Source organism: Thamnophis sirtalis, unplaced genomic scaffold (genome assembly GCF_051295495.1).
Source record: "Thamnophis sirtalis isolate CommonGarterSnake01/CBP01778 unplaced genomic scaffold, rThaSir2_p1.2 scaffold_16, whole genome shotgun sequence".
In the NCBI taxonomy this organism is placed as follows: Eukaryota; Metazoa; Chordata; class Lepidosauria; order Squamata; family Natricidae; genus Thamnophis; species Thamnophis sirtalis.
The window spans coordinates 1,010,755-1,029,076 of record NW_028261396.1 but is presented as its reverse complement, the minus strand read 5'-3'; the positions used below and the strand labels follow the sequence as shown (position 1 = coordinate 1,029,076).

Genomic DNA, 18,322 nt, shown 5'->3' with positions numbered 1-18,322 from the left:
AAAGGGACAAGGGCATGAAGAGTTTCTTCTTGGTGGTTATTTCATGAGTTATGCTTTTTAAGACAAGGCTTATCTCCTTGGCCAGAGCTTGGTGGTCATGGTAGTTAAAAGGATGTTGACTCAGCAATAAAAAGGAATGAATTCTTAGATGGTCAAAGCTAGAAATTAAATTGAAGACAACTAGTGCTCGAGTTCCCCACATCCTAAATCAGTATTTATTCTTATATAAGAATTAGGTTTGGATACCCCCTCCCCGAAGAGTACAGAAGGTAGAAATAAATGGCCTTTCTACTTGTTATACGGTAATTCAGGCAATCCTTGAATTACGACCACAATTGAGCCCAAAATTTCTGTTGTTATGTGAGACATTTGTTAAGTAAATTTTTCCTCCATTTTACGACCTTTCTTGTCACAGTTGTTAAGTAAAACATTCCAGTTGATAAGTTATTAATCCGGTTGTTAAGTGAATCTGGCTATCCCCATTGGCTTTTTTTGTCAGAAGGTTGTAAAAGGGCGTGACCTGTCAAAACCGCGCCCGATTAAACCGCGCCCAATTAAACCGCGTCGCTAATGTCACCAACAGGGCGACAACAGCCAGTGCGGAGAAAGAAGGGTGCTTTAAATAGCGCTTTGAAAGCAAGCTGATTTAACTTAAGGTAAGGGTTAGGTTTAGGGTTAGGTTTAGGGTTAGGTTTAGGGTTAGGTTAAGGGTTAGGGTTAGGTTTAGGGTTAGGTTAAGGGTTAGGGTTAGGTTTAGGGTTAGGTTTAGGGTTAGGTTTAGGGTTAGGTTAAGGGTTAGGGTTAGGTTTAGGGTTAGGTTAAGGGTTAGGGTTAGGTTTAGGGTTAGGTTAAGGGTTAGGATTAGGATTAGGTTTAGGGTTAGGTTAAGGGTTAGGTTTAGGGCTAGGTTAAGGATTAGGTTTAGGGTTAGGGGTTAATTTTTCGGTTTAGGGTTTACAGCGTGCTTCTATCTCTGCGCTGTTGTCGCCCTGTTGATGACGTCAGCGACGCGGTTTAGTCGGGCGCGGTTTAGTCGAGCGTGGTTTTGTGGTGGAACCGTAAAAGTGGATCGCATGACCCTGGAACACAGCAATGGTCATAAATACGAAACAGTTGCCAGGCGTCTGAATTTTGATCACATGATCATGGGGATGCTGCAAAGGTTATAACTTTGAAAAAAATGGTCATAAGTCACATTTTTCCGTGCTGTTGTAACTTTGAACGGTCAGTAAATGAACTGTTGTAAGTCAAGGACATCCTGTTCTTCTAATCCTAGGTAGGCATGTGCCTTGCATCCTTGGCTTTGAGACAATTAATCGTTTACTATTGCATAACTAAGGCTAAGTTTTTGGACCTGAAAGAGGCAGCGTTGTTTTTATAGCTATGCGAAGCTTCAGTTTGGGCATTCAAGTTGAAAACAGTTTGATTAGATCTCTAATCCGTCTGATTTTTATACTTCTGTACATGTGCAACAAAGGGTTTTTTCTAATTTGATTTTGAGAAATCAGGATTGAACAGAGGATCTAATAGTTAGCATCAGATCAGTTTTCCAAACTATTTAATCTTGAATTATTGAACTGGATTACTTTTCTGAATCAAGGTTCTGATTCTAATAGGCTCAATGCTGATTTGATAATCCTAATTTGTGATTGTGGGAGAGAAAATCAATAAATGTTCCTGTTGTTCCCTTAAGGATGAATCAGGCTGATGTTTCTCCATTAAGCAATTGCTCCATTAATTCTTTAACATTTTAAAAAAATGTGGTTAAAGGTTCCTCCCACTCCGTCTTGTAAAACGAAAGAATCTAAATTACTTTTCAGTAGTAAAAAGTTTGGGATAATACTTTTGTGTCTCCTAATTTTTCTTTTCTTTCTACCCACTTTGGCAGTTAAGAAACTGGGAGACTGCAATAGCAATAGCAATAGCAATAGCAATAGCAGTTAGACTTATATACCGCTTCATAGGGCTTTTAGCCCTCTCTAAGCAGTTTACAGAGTCAGCATATCACCCCCAACAATCTGGGTCCTCATTTTACCCACCTCGGAAGGATGGAAGGCTGAGTCAACCTTGAGCCGGTGAGATTTGAACCGCTGAACTACTGAACTAGCAGTCACCTGAAGTGGCCTGCAGTAAGAGCCGAGGTGGCGCAGTGGTTAAATGCAGCACTGCAGGCTACTTCAGCTGACTGTAGTTCTGCAGTTCGGCTGTTCAAATCTCACCGGCTCAGGGTTGACTCAGCCTTCCATCCTTCCGAGGTGGGTAAAATGAGGACCCGGATTGTTGTTGGGGGCAATATGCTGACTCTGTAAACCGCTTAGAGAGGGCTGAAAGCCCTATGAAGCGGTATATAAGTCTAACTGCTATTGCTATTGCTATAAGTACTGCACTCTACCCACTGCGCCACCTCGGCTCTTCTAGTTCTAGTTCTAGTTCTCCCTTACACACGGACTATTTGGGGTCTATTACTCTCTTTCAATTTAGTTCACGTATCCAGTTGTTATTGAGAGGAAAATAACGGGGAGCATTATGCACGATGGTTTGAGTTACACAAAATAAAAGTAAGGTATAAATCAAATTAAATATACTTTGGGAATTGTATAGGATAAAGGGAAAAAGAAGAATGCACAAACTTTTTCATACCCACCCATTGCTTTCCATCACTATTAAACTATAATGCATTAGAACCAGAATTATAAACATGGTTTGCAAGTCTAAGTTTGGTAGCGAACAATTATCTGTACCAATGGAATAGATAAACAAACAAACATAGAGAGGAATTGATTTGGGGTGGGGGTCGGGGGGGGTAAATGACCTACAACATACAACTGTAATTGAGTATGGAATTAGGACTGTAAATCGAAGCAATATGTAACCGGATTCGAAGTTACAATTGTTCTTAAGATGGTTATTAGCAATAGCAATAGCACTTAGACTTACATACGTCTTCACAGTGCTTTACTGCCCTCTCTAAGTGGTGAGCATATTAAGAGCCGGCATATTGCCCCCCAACAATCTGGATCCTCATTTTAGTGACCTCAGAAGGATGGAAGGTTGAATCAACCTTGAGCCTGGTAAGCAAACACAGCAGTCATTAAGTGAATCCACTTTTTCAAATGGGTATTAACCAGAAGTAAACTGGGAAAAACCGTAGCAAATTGTGGTCACGAATGTAGGATGCTACAAAAGTCTGCAAAATGAGCCAAAATGCGATCACATGATCCTAGGGAGGGGTATGCTGTTGTCGTAAGTCTAAAAACATGTTTAAGTAGCTCTGGATATGTCAATTGTAATTTGGAATGGACTTTAAGCAAACAGTCATAAATCTAGGACTACCTAAATCAGTGTGGGTCTCAACCTTCCTAATGCCACGACCCTTTAATACAGTTCATCATGTTGCGGTGACCCCCAACCATAAAATTATTTTATGTTTTCTGTTTTTTTTTTGGAAAATATGTGTTTTCCAATGGTCTTAGGCGACCCCTGTGAAAGGGTCGTTCGACCCCTGTGAAAGGGTCATTCGACCCCTGTGAAAGGGTCATTCGACCCCCAAAGGGGTCCTGACCCACAGGTTGAGAACCACTGACTTAAACACATCTGTATTCCTTGCATGCAGATCTTCAGCAGATTCAAATCTGTGCTGTTTTAGTTAAATGGTTTGCTAAGCAAGATATTAAAAGAATAGGCTTCTGTGTGAGACTAATATCTGCTGCCATTTCTGTGAATAATACAATACAGTAGTTAGAAAAGAGTTTGATTTCTTTGCTAAAGGAGAATTAGCAGTTTTGCAAAGTAGATCCATGCATTTTTCCAATACAGTGTCCGCCTGACTTCCTCTTGCACTTTTCAAAAGTAGCTTTACTTTTTATCCCACTGCAATTCTTTGAGATGAGTAGCATATTTTATTTAGTTGTATACTGTGGAAATTGATTTCTCAAAAGCTTGGTTGCAATCATTTTTGACAGCAAAGCCTTTTCTTTTGATGTCTTTCAGTCTGTTGTTCAATTTCGTTTAAGGGTTTCAATTTGTTTAGCTTTTAGTGCATTGTATTATTTAGATTACGTTAAGTTACGTTATGTTTTAAAATAAAGATATAAGCTAGTTTGAAGGCGGTGGTTAGATTCAGGAACTCTTGGTAGATAAGTTTTGTAATCTTTTTCTGATTACCTTATCATGTTTCTTTTAAAATGTGAAAAAGTGGGAAGCCATAAAAGAGAATTCTGAAAGTGAAACTGAAATTGTATTCAGTTGGTTTTCATTTTGTTAAATTAGAAGAACTGGAGGAGTTCAATATAGTATCAAGTCAAGAAGGGCTATTCATATTGTATTCAAATATCAATGACTAAGTCATGCTAGTGACTTGTTTTGACTTGTTTTAATAAAGATACCCACTGGAGATGTGAGTTGCATTTCAGTAAGGAAACTTTTCTAAGAACCTGTTTTCAAGTTGAATCATTCAATTGAGGATTCTTTCTGGAAACCTTTACATCATTCTTTTGAAAATAATTATCCAGATTGCGACCAAAATGAAATGTTCTCCTCTCTTCTGCACATCTTTCTCTGCTTGATAGCTTTATGGTTTTAGTAACACGATTGCACCTGTATACTGTTGCTCTTTAATTCCAGTGTAAAAATAGGACAAGCTGAATATATTAATAGATAGTAGAAATACACTGAAGGGAGGAGTAGAGGGATAGAAGAAAGAGGGGTAGAGAGGGTGGGAGAGAGGATGGGAGGGAGGGTGGGAAGGAAGGGAGGGAGTGTATCGGGAGAGAGGAGTGGTAGAGGGGGAGGGGAAGTAGGGTAGAGGGGAATGATGGAGGGAAGATGGAAAGTTGGAGGGGGGCGAAAGAAAGGGTGTATGGAGGGTCGAAGAGGTACATTGGATTTCTATTTTGGGAGGTATTATTGACAAGAGGAATGGCTGTGTTTATTGTTTAATGTTATATGGCCCCGGTTCTGCACAGTATATGTGTGACTGTATGAAAATGGAAAATAAAACTATCTACACAGAGAAAATGCCATTTCATAGCCTCGTGTAGCCCTTCCCATTCAATAATGCAAGCAGTATTGATTTTGTGGAAAGAAAACTGAGAAAGGAAATATAAAAGGTGGGCACAGGTGGTTACTTTTTGGTTCTGACCATTCTTGCTTCTGTCCACAAGGCTAGATCTCTGCCCAATTCCATAAGGTGGACTTCTTAGGTCATCCTAGCTATACCACGAAAAGTAGAGGAGCACCAGAGATGATGTTCCAAGATGTTCTATTTATAATTTCAGTGTCTAACTCGGCCCATTTGAGAATTAATCCATTGTGGGGCACCTCACTCCTCTTCTCCTCTCGGATTCCTGCGTGTTCATCATATGTTATATCGGATTGGTCATGTTGAAAACGCTGTAATCTCTTTTAGTTTAATTCTTTTAGTTTAATCTGTTGCTAGTTGAGAGTGGGATGCCAGTAGTGCTCAATTTACAACTATGTGTTTGGAAACTTTTCAAAATTACGATGAGACTGCAAAAAAAAAAAAAAAAGTTTTGCACTCTGCAGACCTCCTGAACCCTCTGCACGCCTCATGTTTTGTGAAAAACGGAGCATGCAGAGAGTTTGAGATGCTTGCAAACCGTTCCTGAGGACTGGGGGGGGGGGACACGACAAAAATGAGCAAAAAACGCGCCATTTTTTTGTGAAAATGGGCCCGTTTTTTGCCATAAAAGGGGCGTGCATAGGCTTTGGGAGGCTTGTAGAGTGCTCCTGGGGGCTGGGGGGGGGATGAGAAAAATGCAGCCTGTTTTCCACTCATTTTTGCCCTCCCCAGCCCCCAGGAACACTTTGCAAGCCTCCCAAACCCTCTACATGTCCATTTTTGTGGAGGGGGCAGGGTTTCGAGAGGCCAAAAATGCTGTATTCAGTGTATAAGACGCACCCAGATTTTCACACTCTTTTTTTTGGGGGGGGGGAATAGGTGCGTCTTATACTCTGAAAAATACGGTAGTTTTCTTTTCCCTTCTTCACTCTCAGGCAGTGTCTAATACTAGGTGGACATGAAGGTACCTTAGAGTCAGTGGTGGGTTTCAGAAATTGTTGGAACCTACTCTGTGGGTGTGGCCTCCTTTGTGGGAGTGGCTTGCCACCCATGTGACCGGATGGGAGTGGCTTGCCGCCCATGTGACCGGATATGAAATTATGAATTAGTACTTAGATCGTCAGAAACTCTGGCATTGAAGCATGCAAGTCTTAAAGCTGTCAAGTGACAAGATCCTTGCTAGTGGTGGGTTTCCAAAAATTTTGGAACCTCCTCTGTAGGTGTGGCCTGCTTTCCGGGTCCACTGGTGGAACCTCCTCTAACCGGTTCGGTAGATTTGACGAACCGGTTCTACCGAATAGGTGTGAACTGGTAGGAACCCACCTCTGCTTAGAGTTATGGGAAAGGGTTCCCTAATCCAGTGTTTCTCAACCTTGGCAACTTGAAGATGTCTGGACTTCAACTCCCAGAATTCCCCAGCCAGCATTCGCTGGCTGGGGAATTCTGGGAGTTGAAGTCCAGACATCTTCAAGTTGCCAAGGTTGAGAAACACTGCCCTAATCATTCTAGTCAACATTTGTACTTGAATCTGAGGAAGGAGAAGTGCCATCTCGTTAGTCCCCCCTCAGGTAGCAACATGCAGTATTTTGGAAGTCTCCTTTTTTGTGCTGCTTCAGGAGACTTTTGTACTCAAGAAGGTTATGATAGAAACATAGGAGCTCTTCTGCAGATTTTAGAATGCTTCTGTGTTCTTTCAGCCTATTTCCTGGTTCTTAGTAGTGTGTGGCTTTGAGACGCTAGACAGGATGCTTTCTGCTGCATCCTCTGGCTGGTGGTGGGGCCAGAAGAGGTCATGCCGAAGAGGAAAAGTGGAAATAACTAAAGATAGCTTTGTGGCTGAAGATAGCCCATCTGCTGTTTGTCTTTTTCCCCTCTGGCCCTCCCTCTCTGTTTTGAATGATATGAAAGAAATCTCCTTTCTCGTCCCGTAGGGCTTTTCCAGTTGACCTCTGTCATTGTTACCCGTCGTGCCGATGCCCTGCAGTTTTGGAGTCCGGTTTATGCTTGATTTTTGTTTTCAGCAGCTGGATCCTCGTTCACATCCAGATGGATGGTACAAATGGAAGGAAAAGCAGCTTTCAAGCATGTGTGATCAGCCCAAGAATTTGTGAAACACAGGAGAATCAAACTTACACATGATTTCAATCAAAACCTACTCTTGATTTTCTCCCAGGCATTCTTTTTTTTTTAATTGATTTTTTTAGAAAAATAAACTTTTACAAATGTTTACCTCCCCCCCTGCCCTCCCCACCCGAACCCTCCCCAACCTTCCCCCCTCCCCGACTTCCTAGAACAAATACAGGGTATAAATCTTTAACAAAGATGTTCTAAAATAAACTTAAATAAAGTTAGTATCATCTTTCATTTGAGCTTTAACTCCTCTTTGCTAGGCTAACTCTAAACAGATTATATCATTCCTTGTTTCTTCAGTCATAAACTATCTGGAATTTCTTAGTCCCGTATTTATTTTGAATATAGTCAATCCATCTTCTCCACTCCAGTTTATATCTCTCACGTGAATGATCCTTGAGATATGCTGATATTTTGCCCATCTCTGCTAAGTTTGTTACTTTTAATGTCCATTCTTGAAGTAGGCAAATCTTACTTCTTCCAGTATTGCACCACCAACAGTCTTGCTGCTGTTATTAAATACAAAATCAAGTTAGTCTCTATAACAGTACAATCAGTAGCCAGGCATTCTTGATTAACAATCTGACGAGGAAGTTAACAGACAAATTTTCAATATTGCTATTATTCAGTTTAAACCAGGGGTCTCCAACCTTGTAAACTTTAAGCCTGGAGGACTTCAACTCCCAGAATCCCCCGGCCAACTTTGCTTCTTCTGATCGACTGGAGATTACTCAGGCATCAATCAATGGGTCCTGATTTATCCTCTGTCCTTCCTTCCTTCTAATCCTTTTCATAAGATAGTCACAACACTTTCTGCTCTTTTTCTGCAATCCCATCATCACTGATTTTGGTTGTTGTTGAGAATTTGTTTTCACACAGTCATACATAAACACAAAATAATAGGCTGCTACCAAAACAAGGAGCAAGTACATTTTCTCGGTTCACCGACAAATGCGCGCTCGGCAAAAGCGCGCCGACGAAACTGCAGCAAGAAAACTGTGAGTTTGAAATCGCACTGACGAATGAGCGCAGAAGCGCGCCGACAACAGTGCGCCGACAAAAGCACGCCTTCAACGAACAACTAATAACCGAATAACTCTAACCCTAAACCTAACCCTAAACAGAACCCTGAACCTAACCCTTACCTTAACTTAAATTGCGCTTTTGTGGGCGCAGTTTTGTCAGCGCGTTGTTGTGGGCGTGTTTATGATGTCGCGGTTTTCTCGCTGCAGTTTCGTCAGTACGCTTTTGTCGTGCGCGCATTTGTCGGGTCACGCATCTTCTCTCCCCCCCCCCCCGATAATTGCTTTTAGACTTATGTGTCGAGCAGGCAGGAGCAAGCAGTACAAGAAACCGAACATTGGCTGTTGTATAAGCAGAGCTTGCAGTCATTGGAATTCTTTCATAAATGGTTTCATAGTTTTGCCACATCAAGCCAGCTTATCTGAGCCTCCATGGCCTGCAAATATATATTCTTGGTGGAATTTTGCCTTGCTATCTGAGAGAGTCCCGTTAGTTGTTTTCAGCATGGAGATCTACTCACAGTAGTACAGTACTGTACATGCTGGCTGGGGAATTATGGGAGTTAAAGTCCATATACACTATATTGCCAAAAGTATTTGCTCCACCCATCCAAATAATCAGAATCAGTTGTGAGCGAATACTTTTGGCAATATAGTGTATCTTAAAAGTGGCCCCACTGATTTAAAGAGAAGACTTTCAAGCACTTTTATAAACAGTAGCAACTATCTCAGTTGTTATGTCAGAGGGAAAGGCTAAGGGATCATTATACTGTATTGGTGTGTCACTGTTCCTCCAGAAAAGAATCAAAAGCAGCATTGATAACTATATTATCCCACTCACAATGGTACTATGTTAGACCGGCTGCTCATGCTTGTCTAAAAATTCAGTAGAACTATGAATTCAAATTTAACCCTTACAACACACTGATTTAAAGGCCCAACTAAACATTTTGTTCATTAGAAGTAGGATAAACTCAGGACACCAAAGGATAAAGAAACGTTTTCAATCCGAAGGGCACCAGCTGGCAATGCTGATGACTTGAGATCACTGAAGCAGGGCTTTCTGGCTTGGGCAGAATTTTAAGGGGCAAATCACCAATTTTGCCTCTTAATACCTTATGAGAAAAATTAGTTCAAGGAGTTTTTCAGGGTTTTGAAATGGATGGATTAAACTACTGCCAGCCTTAAGAAACCACTTTTGGCATTTAATGACCTTCCATATCCCCAAGAGTCATCAAAGAGTATTGTGGAATGGAATCTGATGATGGTCTGTGACTTTTCCAGTCTAAGCTTTTCTAGATTGCTCTTTTGCTTATTCTGTGGGGGATTCTGTCTATCTCTGAAACTCAGGGGTGTTATTTCTTGCTCTTTAAAACAGCACTGGAAAAAAAAAATAGGTGTTGTGACTCAGCAGAAGTTTGCTGTGAGTTGAGTCGGGACGCAGGAATAACAATGCAGCTGGGGCTCGTTAGTGTCGTCTTCTGGAGATAAAAGGACTGATGGTGCCACGCCCTGGTTGCAGAAGTCAACGTTCATTCGTTCGTTCGTAGTTCATCGTTCATCAGTCGTGGTTTGTTTGTGAGAGGCACTTGGATAAGTGATTTGCTTTCTGTAAACCTGATTCAAGGAGACACTTGGAGAAGTGATTTGCTTTCTGTAAACCTGGTGTTGCTGTAAGAGCTCTTTGTTTTTGCATTCTGCTGCGTAACCTTTTTGCCAGAGACATTATTTATATTTATTTTGGGCTCGCAGCCAGCGTGAGCCGGGACTGATAATGTTATTTCCTTTTAAGTCTGTCTGACTGTCGTCTGTGATCGAGCGAAGAAGGGGGGGTCAGAACAGGTAGGCATTATTAATCTGCTCATTTTATTCCCATCTTCTCATCTTTGATGGCTCTCCTCTCCTCTTCCTTCTTACCTGGAGACATGTTCCATGTAGTTGGTCAGATTCTTATAGCAAGCAAAATGCTTGCAGTTGAGTAGTAGGATGATTTTATAGGCTAGTTATCACACATTTTGGAATGTATAATATTTCTTATCAGCATATTATCTGGGGTTTGCTCCATTGATATGGATATTTCAGTGATTCAGTCTCCTCGTTTGCAATGGGTGTAAATCAGATGAATGAATAAGCTCATAAAAGCATGAACCAGAGAATGAAATCAGAGATAAATGCAGCTGCATGGATCCAAGAGTGCGAAGGGTCAAGTTTTATTATTGTAGTATTCTGTTTCTTTCCCTCTCATTTTCTTCCTGAAGGCCAGATCACCATATCCTCTATTTGATTAGATTTGGCCTGAAGAAATATGGTCAATTCTACTGAAAACTGATTTTTTATATGCAAATAATTATTTGCTCTTCTGCTCTTTTGCGGACTTGCTTTGGCTTTGCAGATGTTTTCTGCAGCTGTTGCAGGGATTGCAAATCAGCCATCATCTAATGATAATTTTCTTCTGTTTATCATCTCAAGGCACAAACCATGAATTACGTTGGACAGTTAGCAGGGCAAGTCTTTGTGACAGTGAAGGAGCTCTACAAAGGATTAAATCCGGCCACGTTGTCTGGATGCATTGATATCATTGTTATCCGCCAGCCCAATGGAAACCTCCAATGTTCACCTTTTCACGTACGCTTTGGAAAGATGGGAGTTCTACGTTCTAAGGAAAAAGTGGTAAGGAACAAAAAAAAAAAAGCTTCAGCTTGATTTGCATTTGTTAAATTGGTAAGATTGTTGAAGGTCACCCCGCACATGGGCACAAGGACTGGAACAGTTGAAACCTTTTCTTACTGCCCAAAGGCGCTTTTTGAAAAACTGGACTTGTTCCTTGAAGATGTTTTGCTTCTCATCCAAGAAGTTTCTTGAGAAGTGAAATGTCTTCAAGGAAAAAACAAAGCCCAATGGCTTTTTTTTTAAAAAAAAGCACCTTTGGGACAACCAAGACTTGGATGACTGAGGCTCTCAGTAGACTTTCTACCATTTTCCCTGAAAAACTCCCACTCTCCTATCTCATTTGCTTCCCAAAGGGAATGGTGGCTGCAGCCATAAAAAGCAGCTTATGTAATTAATAGCAACTCCCATCCTATGGCAGTCAGGAGGGTTCGCCGACAAATGCACGCGGGACAAAAGCGCGCTGATGAAACCGCGGGGAAAAAACGTGAGTTCGAAATCGCACCGACAAATGAGCGCAGACGCGCGCTCTAAACCTAACCCTAAAGATAACCCTAAACCTAACCCTAACCTTAACCCTAACCCTTACCTTAACCGTAATCGCGCTTCTGTCGCTGCTCTTTTGTTGGCGCGCCTTTGTGGGCGCGCTGTCGACATCGCGGTTTTATCGACGCGGTTTTGTCGGCGCGCTGTTGTCGGGAGCGCATTTGTCGGGTCACGGTCAGGAGGATAGCTGAGGTGTGTGTCCGACAGCTATTTAATCTTTTTTTAAAATATAGTTGATCCTACTCCTATAACACTTGAAGGAAATCAAATGATAATGAGTCCAAATAAAGAGTCACTACTTGGGGATTTCTTAAAAAACAAAAGTCAGCAGCATTTTCAGCAAGTGACAGAACTATGTGTGTTATAACTGCTGTGAGTCAAACTAATTGTGTACTCGGGAATCATTTGTTGCGTGTAAGGGCTTTCATCACCTATCTAGCAATGAAAGCTTATCTAGTTACTCACCTCAGTCTATCCCTTGATTAACGACTGCTTTAAACTCCTTTATGAACTTTATATAATGTGGTTTTTAGCCACAGACTCCAGAACATGTATTGAAACAAGTGAGATTTAAAAGATCTTAAATCAGATGTCACCTGGGGTAAGTAAATACCATAGTTCTTAATTTGTGCTAGATTATGCTCTTCGTTCTTAATGTTACTTGGTGTAGAACAGAGGTAGTCAACCTTTTTATACCTACCGCCCACTTTTGTATCTCTGTTAGTAGTAAAATTTTCTAACCGCCCACCGGTTCCACAGTAATTGTGATTTATAAAGTAGGGAAGTAACTTAACTTTATAAAATTTATAAAGCAGAGCTACAGCAAACCCCTCCCGCCCACCATGAAAGCTGGAACGCCCACTAGTGGGTGGTAGGGACCAGGTTGACTACCACTGGTGTAGAATAATGACTAATATTTGGGAAGTTCTGGATTTAGACATTATTATCTATGAGTCTTTCACAGAACGCAAGGCAGCACCAGTTTTTCTCATTTTTAAATAAGTAATCAGTAGAAATTGCTGATGTAATATGAACTGCCTTAACCACTTGGACCCTGTTGCTGTAAATTGGGGAAAAAGTTCTTTCACGTAAGGAATAAAGATGTCATATTTTCTTGAGGGTATTTTTAAAAATCTATATCTTTTGTATTCTGTCTCTCTCAAGGTTGACATAGAAATTAATGGAGAATCTGTGGATTTGCACATGAAATTAGGAGACAATGGAGAAGCATTTTTTGTAGAGGAAACAGATGACAAAGAGGTGAGACCCGCCCACCATAAGTATTTTGTTTTTGTGAGCAACTATTGCATCTCATTTGGAAACCAAGGACCCAGAGTATGGAGGAAGAATGAAGAGGCCAATCAAGCACAGTAATCCCACGGTCATTGAACCAGGTTTTGGTGCTTTTGGCAAAAGTTGCTCTCATCAAAAAAGAGGACTTTGGACCACTGAACAACAGGACTTTGGACCACTGTGCTTCATTAAGACCAGGGTCAACGCAGCTGTCTACCAGGAGATTTTGGAGCACTTAATGCTTCCTTCCGCAGACGAGCTTTATGGGGATGCTGACTTCATTTTCCAACTGCCCACACTGCCAAAAGCACCAAAACCGGTTCAATGACTGGGATTACTGTGCTTGATTGGCCAGCAAACTCGCCTGACCTGAACCCCAGAGAGAATCTATGGGGCATTGCCAAGAGAAAGATGAGAGACATGAGACCGAACAATACAGAAGAGCTGAAGGCCGCTATTGAAGCATCCTGGTCTTCCGTAACACCTCAGCAGTGCCACAGGCTGATAGCTTCCATGCCATGCTGCATTGAGTCAGTAATTACTGCAAAAGGGGCCCAAACCAAGTACTGAGTACATATGCATGCTTATACTTTTCAGAGGTCCGATAATGTTCTATGTACAATCCTTGTTTTATTGATTGCATGTAATATTCTAATTTTCTGAGATGGTGGATTTGGGGTTTTCATGAGCTGTGCGCCATAATCATCACAATTATGACAAATCACAGCTTGAACTACCTTGCTTTGCATGTAATGAGTCTTATCTCATATATTAGTTTCACCTTTTAAGTTGCATTACTGAAATAAATGAACTTTTGCACGATATTCTAATTTTTCGAGTTTCACTTGTATGTCAGGTAATAGACATTATGGAAGAAAATGAGGGCTTTTAATCATTTTCTCTAGTTATGGATAAGCCATTAGCACAAAAAAAGTGGCATACAATGTAATGTATGTATCAGATGAATATTAAATCAAATCATTAGTTTTTATCGAGTTTGCAAAGTGGTTAGCATTAATAATCAAGGATTATTAGGGCTCACTTCCTGGCAAGCCACAGCTCTTAAATTTGAGATGTTTTCCTCACTTGCACATTTTTCTGAGTTTGCCTTTTCCAGAAGAATTTCTGTCAAGAGGACTTTTGGAAAGGATGGTTACGGGTACATATTCATGTATTTGTAACATTTACCCTTTTTCCCTGCAAATAAGACCTCCTCGGATAATAAGCCTAATCGGGCTTTTGAGCACATGCGCTAAAATAAGCCCTCCCCCGAAAATAAGCCCTCCCCAAAAATATTGCAACACAGCAGCCGCCATGAGGTGACCATGCTCATCGCCTCCTGTACCTAAAAAATAAGAAAATAAGGCCAAGTGCTTATTTTGGAGGGGTCAAAAGAAAATAAGACTCTGTTTTATTTTCGGGAAAACACATTAGGTTTCTGTTTATATACACATAGCAATAGCAATAGCAGTTAGACTTATATACCGCTTCATAGGGCTTTCAGCCCTCTCTAAGCGGTTTACAGAGTCAGCATATTGCCCCCAACAACAATCCGGGTCCTCATTTTACCCACCCTCGGAAGGATGGAAGGCTGAGTCAACCCTGAGCAGGTGAGATTTGAACAGCCGAACTGCAGAATTGCAGTCAGCTGAAGTAGCCTGCAGTGCTGCATTTAACCACTGCGCCACCTCGGCTCATAAATTCGGCTCGAAAAAATTCGATCAGTGTTCCATCGCTCAGGCTGGGGGGTCAAATTCTATACCCCTCAGAGAGGGTTCGCAACTTGGGAGTCCTCCTGGACCCACAGCTGACTTTCGACCACCATCTGACGGCTGTGACAAGGGGGGCATTTGCCCAGGTTCGCCTGGTGCGCCAGTTGCGGCCCTACCTGAACCGGGAGGCTCTCACAACAGTCACTCGGGCCCTTGTGACCTCTAGGCTGGAATACTGCAATGTGCTCTACATGGGGTTGCCCTTGAAGAGCATCCGGCGACTTCAGCTAGTCCAGAACGCAGCCGCGCGAGTGATTGTGGGTGCACCTCGGTTCACCCACATAACACCTATCCTCCGCGAGCTGCGCTGGCTACCTGTTGATCTCCGGGTGCGCTTCAAGGTGCTACTTGTCACTCATAAAGCCCTTCATGGTAGTGGGTCTGCGTACTTGAGAGACCGCCTCCTGCCAATTACCTCCCTGCGACCAATTAGATCACATAGATTAGGCCTCCTCCGAGTTCCATCTGCCAGTCAGTGCCGACTGGCAACTACAAGGAGGAGAGCCTTCTCAGTAGTAGCTCCGACCCTTTGGAACGATCTCCCCGTGGAGATTCGTACCCTCACCACCGTCCAGGCCTTCCGCACAGCCCTCAAGACCTGGCTAGCCCGTCAGGCCTGGGGACAAAGATAACTGCCCCCACCCGAATGATGAATGAATGTTGCTTATTATTTTACTTTTATGTATTGTGTGTGTTTATTGTTTTGTATACCCCCTCCCCTCATTTTATGTAAGCCGCCCTGAGTCCCCTCAGGGAAAAGGGCGGCCTATAAGTATTAATAAATACTCAAATACTCAAATAACATATTCTGCTGGCCTTGAAAGTTTCATTGGTGCAGAACATATTTGGAGCATATGAATTCACTATTGTTACCTTTGAGTTGATAGATGCCAGATGTCAAGAGACTTGTGTTTCCTTTCTTTAAGGAGCCAATTCCATACCACTTGGCTACGTCCCCCATTTTGACCGAGGGATCGTCTCTCATGGGATTACAGCTGAAGAGAAATTCTGTGGATCGGTTAAGGAGCATGGACTCTCCTGGTCCTTCGCAGTTATCAATCTCTACTTCTCCTTCTGCCACTGAATCCGTGGCTGCAAGTTGTTCTGTCAAGAAGAGGAGGAAGAGGAGAAGGAAATCCGCTCATAAAATAGACATTTTAAAAAGGGATGAGGATGCTGATACGACTGAAGACGAAAGCATGTTCCCCATAGAAATGAGTTCCGATGAAGAAAATGAGCTGCTAGATACTACTTCCAGGTATTAATCGAGAGGGTCTGATTAATTCGGAATGTTAATTTTTAATTTTAAGTCAAACAATAGTATTGTTTAGCGTTTAAATGTCTTAAATCAATTTTTTTCCTGCTTTTTTTGTGGTACAAGAACTATAGAATGTTCATCGATCGTAGTTTTGAATTTGATTAAAGTTGCAAAATTAGTGTTACGGTTACCTTGTGAAGTTTAGCTTAAGTGAAAAGTTATGTTTAAATGCAAGCTATCATTTATGTTGTATTGTTTTTTTAAAATGGTGTGTACATGAAGTTGCAGCACAACATCCAAAAATTTGTTGCTGTGAATTTTGTAATTACCGGTAAATGAACTTTCCTCATAGATAGGTGTTCTGACCCCCTCCTCCGTCCAGTAATGAAAGCCGAGACACGCTTAATGAGAATGTCCTTTAATAACAAGACCAGAATCTCGGTGGCTGAAAGCCAAGTAAACAAACAGATAAGGACCTTGGCAGCAAGTCCGACAAACCTTGGCAGCAATTCAGACAAACTCTGGCAGCAAATCAGCCTGCCAAGCTTGTTTCTCTTTAGTCCAAGCGTTGACTTCTGCAAGAAGGGCGTGGCACAAGCAGTCTTTTTTATAGTCTGGAGAGGAGCCTAATGACCATCAGCTGAGCGTAATTACCTCCTGTAATTACGTAGTTGTTCCTGACGCCGAGTAGCTCTTCGACGGCGTGCATCCCGGAACAACTCACAGGTGGTTTGTGGATCTCTCACTCTTGTCTCCTCCCCACTGATCCAAGGCTCAGGTGCCACCTGGTGGCCAACAGTCTCTCTGCGCCCTGCTCGGAGTCGGAACCCTGTCCAGGGTCCTCCACATCCTCCAGGGCCAACTCATAGGGCCCCTCGCTGTCGGAGTCTGGTGGCAGCTCCAACGACTCCTGCTGGGCCACAACAGATAGGTTATGCCTATGGACTGCCTCCTAGTTGTCCTTACTAGTGCAGATTCCTAGCCTTCCTCTTGTTTATTACTGTCCTTTATTTCATAAAATAGAACCAAGAAAAGAAAAGAAAATCAATAGTAAAAAAATAATAAAGGGAATTACTTTTTCCTGCCCAAATGCACAGATATATTTCATCCATCCATATAGGCGTCTTTTTGAAAAATTAGCTGGAAGTTTTAAAACATTCCAAAAACACTAATTCATCTTCTGTGGCTCTATTTTCTAACATTGGTGTTTTGTAACAGTGAATGGAACGAATATTTGCAAAAAAATCTTGAGTAAAGGGATTCATGAGATCAGATAAAGCTGATGTAAAAATATTGTGCCTAGAGAATAGTGGATGACTGTATGTATATAAAATACATATTTGCATGTAGATGTGAATAGGCAGAACATAGTTGCTTGATCCATGTTTCTTCTGAATTAATCTCTCTCTCTCCCCACACACATACGCACACATATAGATGTGAATAGGCAGAACATTTATTTTACACTGCCCATAAAATAAAGGCAAAGGCGCAGATTAATTTATAATATTTCAAAATTCTATTTTTTTTAAAAAAAATTGCATGCACATTTGATCAAAATGTCTATTTTTTTTTACCCCCCTCCCCCAGCTGATTGTGTTGTGGTGTATCTGTAATTTTGAAGCATTATGCTGCTGTACTCTTAAAATAAATTACTGTATTCTCATAAATTGAAAACAAGATTAAAAAACCCCACAGCAAATAAGATAATAACATCGTCTGTTTGCCCCATTGAATTTGCAACGAACAATTACTAGAGCATTTTAAAGAGTCCATCTGGAAGAAACTTCAGATATGATATATGGCATGATATGATATGTTGTAATGTAATAATAGGTTTTACCAAGAATTCCTAACTCAGATGTTTATGGAAAATTTAGAAAACACATTTTTCCAGAAAATAGAGTCCATTTTTTAAAAAAAATTGCACATGTTCTGAAAGTATCTAGAATCTTTTAACAATAGCCTCCATGGGTTTAATATGTATTAATTTTTACATGTTTTTGTTGCACCACTAATACTGCATGCAGTGGTAGATATGGGCATTTAAAACAAAATCTCTTCTTTTTTCTGTGTATTGTTTATGTTCAGAACATCGGTCCTTGATTTGTCCAGGGATGAAGACCTTGAGACGGTTTCTTCCATAAATCTGCTTGCTCATCCCCACTCAGATGGAGAATGGACACCCAGACAGAGGTACAATAGCAATCGCAATAGCAGTTAGACTTATATACCGCTTCATAGGGCTTTCAGCCCTCTCTAAGCGGTTTACAGAGTCAGCATATCGCCCCCCAACAACAATCCGGGTCCTCATTTTACCCACCTCGGAAGGATGGAAGGCTGAGTCAACCCTGAGCCGGTGAGATTTGAACAGCCGAACTGCATGTTACCTGGAAGAAATCAAACAATCTCCATGATGAACCCTTTTCATGCATTCTTCCTTTTCAGACCTACTCAGCAGTTAAAGGAAGGACAAGACTTTTCATGCTTCTGGCCTTAATGCTATGAGTATCTCTCTCTCTGGTTTAAACTCCATTTCGGCCGTTTAAACTCC

General features: G+C 41.4%; 1 protein-coding gene across 6 annotated transcripts in view; it reads left to right on the top strand.

The window, feature by feature from the left end:
* Positions 1 to 18,322, top strand: part of LPIN1 (lipin 1) — a 141,144-nt gene that overhangs the window by 73,952 nt on the left and 48,870 nt on the right. For all 6 annotated transcript variants that reach the window (XM_087702708.1, XM_087702709.1, XM_087702711.1 and 3 more), the window contains 4 exons: positions 10,702 to 10,902; positions 12,610 to 12,705; positions 15,437 to 15,768; positions 17,860 to 17,964. In XM_087702708.1, coding sequence (XP_087558834.1) covers positions 10,702 to 10,902; positions 12,610 to 12,705; positions 15,437 to 15,768; positions 17,860 to 17,964 — 734 coding nt within the window. The remainder of the gene's footprint in view (positions 1 to 10,701; positions 10,903 to 12,609; positions 12,706 to 15,436; positions 15,769 to 17,859; positions 17,965 to 18,322) is intronic.